The following is a 13,774-nucleotide window of genomic DNA, read 5'->3' on the forward strand; positions in this document are numbered from 1 at the left end:
ACTTTGAAGTGAATGTGTAGCTGTTTCATGCATGTGTATGTGCAAAACAAAATTAATTGTTGTTCTGTGATTTTTGAGCTTTTCATTAACCATCAATTTCTACCTATTAACTGCTCTGATGGATGCAACTGCAAATGTAGTATTGTGCTGACTACTTATCCTTTTGCTCCCTGCATAGGTCATAGAGCTACATAGTTCTTCAGGCCTTTCTTATTTTCTTTCATTATTTTATACTCAAAAGACAGTTTTAACCTACCCTGTTGTAGCAGACTTTGAAAAAAAATGCTCTGGTTCCAATTTAGCTTACAATTCTTATAAATGTTTGAGATTTTTTTGTGCAATTCTTTTTAATTCTGTACTTTTCAGCCTTTAATCTCACATTAAAAAAGTTTTAAATCTGAAAAAGGGGATTCTATGTCAATGTTCATATTTTCTATATGAAAAATATTAACAGTTTTTCTTTCTGCTCTCAACAATCTCCCAGCAGTCACAGGGAGAATAAAATAAATCTTCTGCAGGAAATTTTTGTCATGTATGATGTACAGGAAATAATGTTAAATACAAGCATAGGAGTAATTTCTGTGAAGGTATGGCATATGAGCTCTATTTATGTTGCTAAAAGTTAGATTTACTTTAAATAAAGTAATAAAAAGATGATTAGAAGAGACATAGTTACTAGATCTTTAGTAAATAGTATGGTTATCTAAAAGACTGTAAAGCTGTCATTTTTTTGTTCTAAATAGTTGCCAAAATGGTCATATAGGTACAATTCAACTGAAGGAGTTCCAAATATTTAATTCAGTAGCAAATTTGGATTAGTGTCTCTGGGTAAAAGTATGAAAAAAAAAAACAAAACCCCACAACTCTTCGAACTCTAGATCTTTAATTTATATTTTACTCAAGGTTAGAAGAAACTGACTGTTTTGCCATCAGTGGTCATCATGACCCACCATTCAGTTCCCCAAAAGATACTATAAAGAACAACTCAGTGAAATTTGCTGCAAAGACATGTAGAGAAAGAGAAAGGAATAGAGGGACATAAACTGAGCTCACTCCTTACCTTTCAGTAAGATTAGTTTATTGATGAATTGTGGAGATTTTGTTTTTTATGGTTCTCCGTTTCTATTTAATTTTTAAATGTTTACAGTGGGTAGGTTTGGGGTTTTGTTTTGTTTTGTGTCCAACCTAATATATCTCCATCATATATATTAAGAAATAATATCAATCTTTAACATAACTTCTGTTCCTCTCAGAAATTTCACTAAAAATACAATATTTGCTAAAGTAGACTATAAATTAATCCTATATATAAGAAAACAAAACAAAGCACAAACCACACCTTTGAAATAAAATATCTATTTTGATCTTACTAAGATCATTATTAGGCAGAGTTTATGGTATTTCTCAAAGCTAATTTCCATTATTTTAACAATTATTGTGGGGCTACTTACATGAGTTGTAGATAAGAAATATTGAAGTATGACATCTATATTTTGGAACTGGAATTATTGCTTGCAAAAATGTGGGTAACAGGAAAAAAAAAAAGTTATTATTTGGGTCACTTATGCTAGAAAAGAAATTGAAAAAAAAAATTAGTAAACAACGTGTCAGCATTGGGAATATTTGTAAGTCAAACACAAGCGATTAAACACAACACAGGAAAGACTAGACTAATGAAAGGTTGAACCGCTGTTCCCAAAAGCTGAAATTCTAGACAATTCTTAGAGAGGGATTCTTTTCATCTTTTTTTTGTTTTAATCCATCCCTTTGGGTAATTTACAGATCAGTTTTTTGCCAACTTTCAAAATCTTGGAAATGAACTGAAATTTCATTGTTACAAAAGATCACATTAGAGACACTGATTGTCACCTTGCTTTGTCAACCTTTCAGTAACAGACTATTAATGAGTATTGTATTAGCTCATTTCTTGACAAGGCAGAAAGACAATAACCTTGCCAATAGATATCAGAGACTTTTTTTTTTTTTTCCATTTGGCTCAGTTTTTGTCTTAGATGTTAATCCAGAGAAGCATGAAGTACTTAGAAAAAATTTCCAGTCACACATAGTACATTTAAATAAGATTTCAATCCACCTGTATATAAGAGTCAGATCGCAGATACAATGACAAAATATTGCTCTAGAAAATCTGGAAATGAAAACCAGTTTTAGTCTTTAAATATATGGTGATTTTTATGTTCAGGTCTTAGCCTCCATAATGGGACTTTGGTCTAAAGAACTAAGGCTGTAGTTGCATAGAAATATTATTTTGTAAGTTTGAGTGTTTCTTGTCTTCATAGTATAATTCTAATCTTCTTTGGTATAATTTTCTCAGCTGAAAAAAAGAATTTAGTAAATTATATTACTATAAAACAAGCTTTATGTGTCACATACATTACTACTAGTTTTCTCTTTTTGTATCTTTAGTGTTTAAACATTATATATTAATGGCTGGCAATTAATCATATGTCAATTAAATAGATTTGTTATTAAATGGAAAATAAAATACAGACGTTCTCTTTCATCTGATTATTTTGAAATGGTTCTTCTTGTTGTTCTTTTCAAACATTTTTTCTTGAAATGCTGTTCATCATTAAGAACAGTTTGTTTCCAAACTGGTTTCATGACTAACTTCTAAGCAACCTCTGGATCATGCCTACTAAATGTATAGGAGTATACCTACACATTTGTTCTCTTACCTCCCCATCCACTGACCAAATTAAGTAGATAAGAGATTATGAAAAATGATGGGTAGATGTGATCATTTATTAAAAGTTAATGTGTTTAATCCACTTTAGCCTTAAAATCTATTCACTTATTCAAAATTTATCATCATTGCTTCATTTTATATCAAAATTAGCCATTTCATTAATAAAACCAGAGGATTACTTTTTTTTGGAGGATGTGTAAATCACAATTACATGTGCTGTTCAGAATATCATATGGTATTTGAATTTGCAGAGAGATTAAAATATAATAGTTGACACAATGAGAATGTGAGTTGTAATGCATTAGAGAACATGGTATTTGGTCTTACGCACTGTGAACATGTTGATGAATGTGATCACATTTTTTCCAGTAGCCTGATTAAAGAGACTCCAAAGTAATCTTTTTAAAAGTACACAACTCAAACAAAATCCTATTTGCTCCAGAGAGATTATGAACTCTCACCTCCTGACAGCGCAGAAGTTTACTCCAGGGACACTAAAGTAACGAGGCAGCGGTAGCATTGGACATCAAGCTTTCTGTGAGACTGAAAACCCTGGCTACAAAATACAGTTGGCACTGTGCTGCATATCCGTCAAAGTTGCCAATCACATCTTGAAAGTTCAGTTTTATATGCCAGGCAGAGAAACATATACATAAACACTAGCACACATATGTCTGGTTTTGAGATATCCTGTACTGCAGTATATAAATCAATACTGAAACAGTTGTAAACATTAATGAACACAGTAGCTGCTTCCTTAGCTGCATCTAAGTAATAACTGGCAAGAGCTGTGATGGAAGATTACTGCAGAGAGAGTTGGTTCTTGGAGGTAGCTCAACGACAACAGTGTGAGGAGACATTTCCAGTGTGAGGCCAGACCCAGAATGACTGGGAAAAAAAAGCAACAGGTTAAGGGTGAAGAAGAAAATAGGAAGACAAGTTTCTTGTTCTTGCAGTGCTTGAAGAGTGTTTCATCAGGATTTCAAAAGGGGAAGAAGTTCTGAAGCTACTGTGCCCTTGCTAGCTGCCACACCTGGCAGAGCAAACCCTTACACAAGACCTTCTTAAGGAACAGCAGTAATATTTATCCTGTTTTCCAGGTTTCTGCTTAATCTCTCATTAGTGACTGCAATGGCCAAGCATACTACTTTTTTTTTTTCTTTTCATTTGAATACATTTCCAAGAGAATGAAGCATGTGATCCAACAGCAGCAGTTTTATAGTGTTTCAGCTTTCTGCAAAGGCTTTTATTTCCCTCTATTTTGTAGATTTCTTTATAATGGACATTTTTTCTGAAAGTATTTCTGTATTCTTTCTAATTGCACCGTGGGAATAGTGAGCATAAACCATATGATCTCTGCTGCTAGGAAAGACATGTCTCAGATTAATGTCTTATTACAATTCAGCTATAGGGGTACTTTTTTTAATATCCATATAGCTATATCAGATTGCAAGTAAAATTTCTTCACCCAGTCTTAGGATACAAATTGATACTCCCTAATGATGACATTTTGCAAAAAGGTTAATTCTGAACTGTCATTCCATTGTTCTTGATTCCTATCCTTCTATGTCCTCTTCTATCAAATGTATCTGAAAGCTTTTGGCTAATGGTGCAGGACCTGGCCTCTGAATCTCTGAATTTTCCTGTTGTCCAGTGCTTTGTCCTGTGCCCTCTTCTCCTTCCTCTTCTTTATATTATAAATACTTCAGGGAATGAAACATCTTTATGTTTGTACAGTGCTATGTTAATGTCAAGTGCCATAAGTATATGTTGGTTTTAAATATTCATAAACTCATAAAATTTGATGCAGTCAGCAAAATACTGAAGGAGAGGATCAAAACTTCCCTAAATGCCTCTCACAAGCATCTTCAGAAGGATATTTTTTATCTTTGACAAAGAGGTGGATGGAAGAAAAATATTTAATGTAATTAAATACTGGAATTCTTCACAAGCTGCTATGTTTTTTCTTGAAATAAAACACTTTTCAGAATTAAATATCAAGGTGGTTTTTGTTTATATGAAATCATATTTTTATCTACTGCACTAACACTGTTCATAAGAACTACACTAATGTTGACATAAGCAAATAGTGTGTTTATTTAAACTGTTTCTTCAAATCACTTGTGATTTTGTTAAAAATATTTTTTTATTCTGTATTTTATATCTGATTTGTTTATGTAGTTCTGACTTCTGGGAATATTCAGTTGAACAGGATGGACAGGAATACTGTTTTGCGGTTTTTAGCCAGTTAAGTAATTTTAAGTCAATCTGAGTTTTGATAAAGGAAGGTTTACAAGATTAGGGACAAAACTTGAACTTTATTTTTTTCTCAACTCTTCCTAGGCAGGAAATTAACCATGATTAATAATAAAGACATTTCAGTTTAAAAAAAAAAAAAAATAGTCAAAGCTTAATGATGTGTAATAAACTTAGATTTCTGTTCTAAATCAAATCAGAAATCTTCCACGGACTTCAAAGAGGTTGGAGCTAGAATTGTAAAGCTCAACAACAAAAAAAAATTATTTTCAGCAAAATTATCTGCTGATTTAGGACCTAACTGACAAAAGGACTTGTGTATTGAATGCGGAGTCATCTGAAATCCCAGCCTCCAGATATTTTGCCCAACTTATGCTTAACATCTTTAAAGGCATTACTGGTTTTGACATCCAGGTTCCCAAGGGGCCTAAAGTTCTGCTTCTAAACACAACCAGAAATGTTCAGTGAAGTCAAGACTCTTAACAGGTTAACTCTTATATTTAAATTCTTCTAGCATATTATAAATAGACAACTTTATGCTTATCTAAGAGAGAGGGAATATAGCAAATACTCTGCTTTGAGGTTTGAATACTCTTTTAATACTCCATGAGAATTAACCTTAAGTTTTTTCAATTTCAGTGCTATCAATCCGAGTATAAGTGTGATCTTGTAGGAGGAGACCCAAATAAATGTTTAGATCAAGCATGGCACATTTTTTTGTATACCAGTAACTAATAGATTTGTTTGTTTTCTTCTTAGGGCACATTGAATCCCTACTGTGTGCTGTGGGATGATTCAAGAACGTAAGTGACAGATGTTTACTTCTATTGCTATGGCTCAAATATTACAAAGTACCTAACAATATTTAAGTAGCTGGTCAGTAAACAGGTTTGTACAAGGGCAGGGAAAATGAACCTTTCACAGAGTGAAAGGACTAGATTCTCCAGTCACTTGACTTCCTTTCTGCAGCTATGTAAATTGAAATAATACAATATCTCACCAGAAAGAGATTACTCACATAATGATTTTAATCTTCTTTTTCAAGATTAAAATGAGGATGTCTAAGAACTGTAGTTCCTTGATGGTAGTTGCTGGGCAACAAGTGAGTGGGTAAACGATCAGACACATAACTAAGGAAGGCTCCCATTTGTGTTACTGCAGGGAGAAATCTATTTTTCCAGTGATGCCCACAGCAATCTTCATTTTAGTTCACACAAATTTTCATTTTAGTTTACTAAAATAATAGCTGTATACTAAACAGTGAAAGCTTGCTAGCAGTCTTCTGCTAATTTTTTCAGTGTGTCCCTTCCATAGCAAAACAAAAAATGTTGCTGTAAAGAAGCAGTAAAAACAGTGTGGTTTAAAAATAATTTCAAATTTATGCAGCTGTAATTTGCTGCATTAATCTTTCACAGTAAATCTCTCATTGAAGCCATGGTGAACTTGGCCTAAATACTGATTAAGTGTTTCAAGAAGGATCCCTATATGGTTGCCATACTAATTTTTTTAAAGAGTCTGTTGTACTTCTTGTCCAGGTATGTTATGTATGTCTTATACTCATCTACAGTGTTAGAAATTGTATGCCTGTGATTTTGTGAGTGCTTTTATCCTTGAGCCCAGGTTTACATCAGTACACTGATGGTTGAGAAACAACGTTACAATATAGAAATGAGAAACTTTGGACATAATATTAGAAATCATTCCAAATACAAGTAGTACCATGGTCTATACATCTACAAAAGAATCATAATGCAGTTATTTGACAGCAACTTCATAATGTTCCATTTCTGTAAAATGTTTGGAATCAAGCACATGAAAAACTTGATATTACATAATATGTATTTAATATGTATGTAATAAGTGTATAAATAATTGCATATGTGTAAAATATGTATTATTATGTGCACATGGAATGCAAAACATTTGAAACATTTCCTCTTCACAGTATTTTGTGCTTGCCACCTGTTTTGTATACATTTCTCGTAGTACTGTTTATAGGGAAATTTAGTTCTACATGTAAGTACTCATTTCAGTATGCTTCAAAAGTGATTTTCTGAAACATCTAAAATTTACATAAAGCTTACATAAAATAGTTTGAGGTTTTGAGGGAGAAACATGCTTTTCTATTCTGAAGTGGATCTTTTCTAGTCATGTTATTTAAAAGTAGCAATTGAAGATGTTAAAGTATTTGAAGATTGCAGGTATTCTTGGATATTTATCAGTTTTGAAAAGTTATATGAGCCATAAAATATTCACAATAAGATAGGATGTATCGGTAAGTCTTCGTGGACACCATTGTAATTTGTTTTACACCTGTATGTGTGTTATTTTAAGAGAACATTACATTACCTTTTACCTGAGTGTAATAGCAAGAGCAAAATTTTACTGTTTTCCTCCGTCCCTCAGGATAAGATCCTTAATGTTAGCTGTGGAAGCATTAGTTGATTCATGAATTTATTTTTTCTAATGTTTTCTCTTTTTGGTTTTGAGCATTTTATTTGTATTTACTCAGGAATAGCTCAGAATTTGTATTATGACACCATGAGTTTAAAATTATCATGAAAGGTCTATAATGCTCGACCGATTCCTATAATTTATAAATCTTAATGAATAAATATGTTGAGGACCATTCAATTGATTAGGTGCCCCTAATGATGTTGGGTTCTTGGTAGCTTGTTTTTCTTTTACTTTTCTGAGACACGAAAAAGTGGAAATTAGCCACTCGTAGCAGCAGGCAACTGGATTTGATGGATCATGTGCCTCATACACATTAAAAATCCTATGGAGCTGTGCTGTACTCATGTCCTTCCAAACTGGGTAATTTTTGCATAACCAGGTTTTGGCAAGCATTTTGGAATAAACCCAACAAAAAGTAGTCTGCTTTTAGCTGAAGGTGCTTAACTAATCAGTAGTCTATGCTGAGATGGTTGTTTTAAATTAAGTGCTTTTCAGATGAAAACTGCTTTTATCATTGTCATACAGCCAGCAGTAACCTCTAATGGGTTTTGCCACCTTTTTAGCCACTTCTCCCACATCTTTATCGCATGCATTGCAAGTTCACATTTGGTAAATGACACTTCCTCCACTGATCTTGTCAGTATAATACTTCGCCAACAACAGGAGAAGCTTTGTCTACCTGGATATGCTTCTCAGGAGACTGATCAGTGATTACAGTTCCCTGTCATCCATCCTTGAAGAAAGTTCTGGATCTGTGAGCTCTTTAATCACACCAGGTCCTCAAACTTATCCTACTGCCATTGCTACCTGTGATAATTTGGTCATCCTAACTTGGGAAAAAGCAATTTAAATCCATTCTTTCTATGAGATTTGGTCGTTCTTTCCTGTGATGGTATTTTATGAGTTTTTCCATTTATCAAGCTGGCAGGCTTGTGCCCTCTCCATAGGCAACAAGTCAAATGTGTGTTCAATATCGAGACAGTGAAACTAAAGAATAAAATATTATGTCATGCATTATAAAGGGCAAACTCAAATCCAATAATTCAGCATTTTATTTCAGTTGATTTTCACAAAATACAGAGCACATCTGTCTATTGATTGAAACTAGGCTGTTTATGAATCTGGTGTTTCCTTTGATACTTCCAGCTTCCCTACATGAAGCTGGTAGCATCAATGGTATGTAAGTGGTGATTTTTTTCCCCTCAAAAATCAGAGTGATATCTTCATCCATTCATTTCAGAAAATGTATTCTAAATGTTGCCTTCAGTAAAGTCTTAGGATATGTCTGCTTCTCCTTTCAGTGCATGGGTAAATGTGTAGAATATTTGTAATTGATATTCTGAGGACAAAAAATTTTGTTTCCTTAAATCAAGCAAACAAAAACTCAAGAAAGAGTCGTATATTTTTGGCTTTACATTGTCTGGCATGAACAAACTATCCCTGCTGTCAGGAACTGCTTATGATACATTAATTCCAGTGTCTCAGTCCACAAAGAGTTTAAAAAAAAAAAAATTTGGTCAGGTATTAGACCTGACTTTTGTACCCCACAGAAGTGATTTTAAAGATTTTAAGGTGAAACAAAACTTCTGAAAGCTTTTCTTCTGTCCCTCCTACTTTTCTGGAAAGGAAAAGAAGAAGGGAGAGACAGACAACAGAGATAGTCTCAACCAGCAAGTAATCCAATGGTTAGAGCTTGGGGACCTCAGGGACTGGCCTTTCATTTTTTTCTCAGTGTTTAAAAAAACGTGTGTTTCAAACTCCTCAAATAACAATTAACTGAAGAGTTTGAAACACACTTTCAGCCTCACAGGGGCAGACCATGCTCACTGAGCTGTCAGCTCCTCTGGAGTGTGTTACTTGCAACGTGTCCTGCTGGAACTCTGCCATATTATTTAGGAAAATATTCATGGGTTAGGGAGCTGATTCCCAGCACCTCTATATTTAATTTTACCACTCTTTCCATGTGTTTGTCACCATGCCTCACCTAAATCTTAGCCGTATCACTGTCAGTGTTTTTTCCTAGCACTGTTTCGCTTTATGTAAGTCTAGGCAAGGCTGTGTAAGCCCATGGGATCAAAGAATCCTTATATGCATGCATACATTTCCATTTAAAAAATACAATATACTGTGGCAGTTTTGTAGGTTGAACAGTTCTCTTGAACTTTGTTGGATTTTCTGATGCTTATGTCTGTGATAGGTGCCGTAACAGATTCTGTATGGAGCTCTGGCATTCATGAAAGTTTAGCCTGACAAAGTTAGTCACTTGCCTTAGTGGACCGAGCCCCTGGACTCTTGAACCAGGGCCCAGAATTCAAAACACAGTAACAGGCTGGAATCTAGGTGCTGCAGTATGGAGCATTGTGAGTACCACCCTCACATGCAATCCTCAGCTAACACCATCACAATGAGGGCGTGGAAGATGGGGTAAACAGGTTCAGTCACTGGAAAGAGGTGACATCTCACATGGGAGCTTCAATAGTTACAGATCAATTAGCAAAAAAATGTGGCTGGTGTTCATTCTTTTAGAAATGTCTTATACATAATGTGGGCACATGTGTTCTCCACAGGACAGTGTCAGTTGTTGCTGGTGTGCTCCACAGCGGTGTGTGGTGCAACATGACGTCTCACAAGACTGGTTAAGGAAGGGGCTTTAGTATTCTGGGGCTCTTAACTTTTAAGTAGAGCTTTTAACTATTTTTCTCCCATTGTCCCTAGATACAGTTGTGGAGAAAGAGTCCATCTAGGTTTTTGTTCAATGAAAATAAAGAAAAATCTATCAGTTATTTGTGATTTTTTCACATATTTGCCTATAGGGCAGAATGCAACTCAGATTTAGGATATAAGCTTGCATGCATAGCAGCAAAACAATTTTTTTATCTTGTTGCCTTATGATAAAGTTGAAGGAAATTCTGATCTGCTTTGTCTTTCCTCTCCATTTTGTTTTTTAAGACTACCATGATGGACCATTACAGTTATTCTTTGTTTGGCTTAGCCTTGCAAACATTTGAAAACATGTTCATGAAGACTCTTTATAAGTCAAAATATCTCAAGCTAATCATCAAATAATTAGAATATCCTACATCAGAATTTTCTTCTGGAAATATGAATAGTAGCCTCTCCTTAATTATACAACTTGACAGTCACATTAATTTTGTCACCAGGAAGACATGGAGGAAAAATACTTTTCTATAAGTGAAATAAAAATTGAATAAGAGTAATTCATCTAAGTATAGTTTAGGAATGTATGCCAGCTGAAGATTTGCTTCTTCCATTAACTTCTGACAGACTTGTTGGTCCAGCTTTTCAGATTTTTTTCCTGGTTTTCAAGGCAATAATTTTCTTTCCATGTTAGCTTCTATGCCTATGTTTGTGAATGCAATGGAAGAGTTAAAGTTAATGAAGTTATTCAAAAGGTAAATGCCTTCTGGACTAACTACTTTTATGGAGAACTATCCATAATGGAACCTGTGTAATAGCACACTACATAATCTTCTGTTCCTGATAGTCTTGCATAAAGAATCAAAAGACTCTACAGAGTCATATTCTTTTTCATTAAAACAATATGGAATTAAAAACCTAATCCAGACTTCCTTGCAGACAACCAAAAGGCTTTGTCTGGTTTGAATCAGATCAGATCAGGTGGCAAACTACTGCTCAAGCCATGCATTTAAAAATTTCAAAATTTACAAACTGCTAAGATTATACTGTAATGCAGGAGTACTTAGTTCTGAAATATGTAGGTATTGTACAATATAAAATGAAGTGTCTTTATGTTGAAAAAGTCAGACCAAAATTTTCTTTGCTTAAATCATACACAAAATGAATCATTATATATGGGAGGAATTCATAATTTAGTTCTTTTTTATAACACTGCTCTTCACTAACACCTACACGGCCATGACAGAGATTACGTGGCCTGCTGAGATTTATAGCAAAAAAAGGAAATCAAATTAATTCTTGCTAATAAGTTCACTTTCTTTTTAATTTTTACTGGGTGATTAATCAACTCCATTTGTTGAGAACTCAATTGCTATTTATTGCTTTTATGTAAATGTAGGTTTTCAGAAACTAAAAATAGTGGTTTCTTGTAATATCAGGAAATTATAATTCTGAAATGTGAATAAAAAGAACTAGTGGTTGTATCTTCATAATCAAATTTAAATATTTGAATTGGTCTTTTGACAGTTTTTTTAGTGTATTGTGAGGGCAGAAGATAATTAAGCAGTTTGAATAAACTTTAGAACAGAAAATAAATTGGTTATAATTTGGATTTGTATCTATGTTTCTAGAAAAATTCATGAATGTTACCAAGTCAAATAAAATGTAATCGTTGTTTTCCCTAGTAATACCTCACCAAGAAATGCAGCACTTGGGACCTGTGAATCCAGCATGGTGCTGGACTTGGATTGACTCTTGTAGGGGAAAACAGTGTTCGCCAAATCCAATACAGCTTCCTAAAGTACAGTATAGCACAATTACAACTGTGAAAGTTTATCAACATTTCTCATTTATACCATATAACTCTAACAGTGTGTTACATCTGTAGATTTAAAAGCAATTTAACACAGAGATTGGTGTCATCCTCCCTGGTTTACAGATAGGTGAATGAAGGTAGGTCATAATGAAAGCAAGGCTGTTTGTCCAAGGTTCCTCATCAAATCCAGGTGGAGTTAAGAGTTTGAAATTCCTGAGTCCTAACTGAGAATGTGCTCTAGATTTTTTTCAAAGCTGGTATCTTTTCCCTGCCATGATCCAAATCTCTAAAGTTTAAATAGTTTTATAATGATATTTCTGGTTTTTGCTTATTCATTCTGATGCCCATCCTGAAGAATTTAGCTCAGTTTATCTAACAGAGGTAGTGCAGCAGCACTAAAGGTCCTTGTATATTATGCCAAACTTAGACAAAATGTCTACTTGCATCACCCAGGAAGATGAAAAATCTGGGGAATACTGCTTAACCATGTGAGAAGGAGCTGTAGAAAGTACCCTTCTCCCATTCTCTCTCATTCCTTTGACAATAGGGGCACAGTTCATGTGTGTAAATTGCTTGTAAGTAAATTATGTTGCATAGTTTTGCAAAGACGTGTATTTGTCCCTTTTAAACTTATTTATAGTCAGTACAAAAAAGACAGAAACACAACCATTACAGATAAACCTACTTTTAGTAGTTAGATGAGCATAATATAATACAACACATTTTTGAGCATTTGCAGAGCATAGAAATGCTTCTCTTTACTTCCAAATGCATGGATCTAAATCTGACTGATGTCTGCTGAATTGCTAACTATTCTCTCTGATAAAACAAACATCATGTAATTCATCAAAGACTGGTCTGTATTTCTGCAAGAACAGTGTTTGTATGGCAAATGACCTTAAAAGAAATTTTTTGAATGGTATTTTGGAATGCATTTAAGAGGTCATACCCTAGTTGTTCTTGAATTGTCAACACTGAAATCATATCTGTCTGATAAAATAGTAAAACACCATCAAAACCACTCAAACACATGTCCAGTTTAAATCTGCCATATTTTATCAAGTGCTGTCACAAGTATACACTTTTAATGCTGTATCAGCATCTCACTGACCTCATAGGTATCTGTACACAAAATTAATCTTTTGCTGAATCTCTGCGCCATAGTTGAGCGACATGAGCAGATTCAGTTAAATCTCTCCTAAGACCAGTCACTAGAGGGAAGCAAAGACCTTCACGTGCCCATCCATGACGTCAATCAATGTTTTATACCCTCACTGACAAAATCTGGTCAGTATTTAATCTAAAATTTTTGAAAAAGGCCTATTTGGTTCAAAACCTATTCAGTTTTTAAATATATATATTTCTGGACGGTTGACTCCCAGAGGCCATTGTAATTTAAAAATGTTATTTTTTGAATTATTAGATATTTTCATGAATGATGATTTAAGAATCTGAATCTAGACAAGAAGTTTTGTGCCGAGTTGGTAACGAATATAGGTTTAAGACTTTGGTTCTTTGAACATCCCAATATTCAGAAAAATGCATTGAAATGTTGGTAGCATAGTAACAGTGGACTTGCATCATTTATGTGCAGCAAAACCTAAAATAAAATATACTGGTTTATTGCTGTCTTTTTGTTGATCCTCCCTTAGTTATCCATGCTTCCATTCCATACTGTTTTGTCTGTGGTACTCAGAATCTTATCCTGCGTAAACAGTTCTTTGGTGTATGCCAGGTAAACAGATCAAGAGAACATCAAGTCATTAAATGAGGACTAGTTCATCGTGCACTCCACTTCAGCACAGAGAAAGCATAAAGTGTATATGGACTTATATTTATCTTCCAATTTATGAGGGGTTATATGTGGGGTAGTTTTACCA

General features: G+C 34.0%; 1 protein-coding gene across 1 annotated transcript in view; it reads left to right on the forward strand.

The window, feature by feature from the left end:
* ADGRB3 (adhesion G protein-coupled receptor B3) overlaps nt 1-13,774 on the forward strand; it is a 477,442-nt gene that overhangs the window by 279,908 nt on the left and 183,760 nt on the right. The window contains exon 16 of the mRNA XM_026844073.1: nt 5,723-5,768. Coding sequence (XP_026699874.1) covers nt 5,723-5,768 — 46 coding nt within the window. The remainder of the gene's footprint in view (nt 1-5,722; nt 5,769-13,774) is intronic.

This window comes from Athene cunicularia (genome assembly GCF_003259725.1).
Source record: "Athene cunicularia isolate RWA chromosome 3 unlocalized genomic scaffold, athCun1 chr3_part1, whole genome shotgun sequence".
Classification (NCBI taxonomy): Eukaryota; Metazoa; Chordata; class Aves; order Strigiformes; family Strigidae; genus Athene; species Athene cunicularia.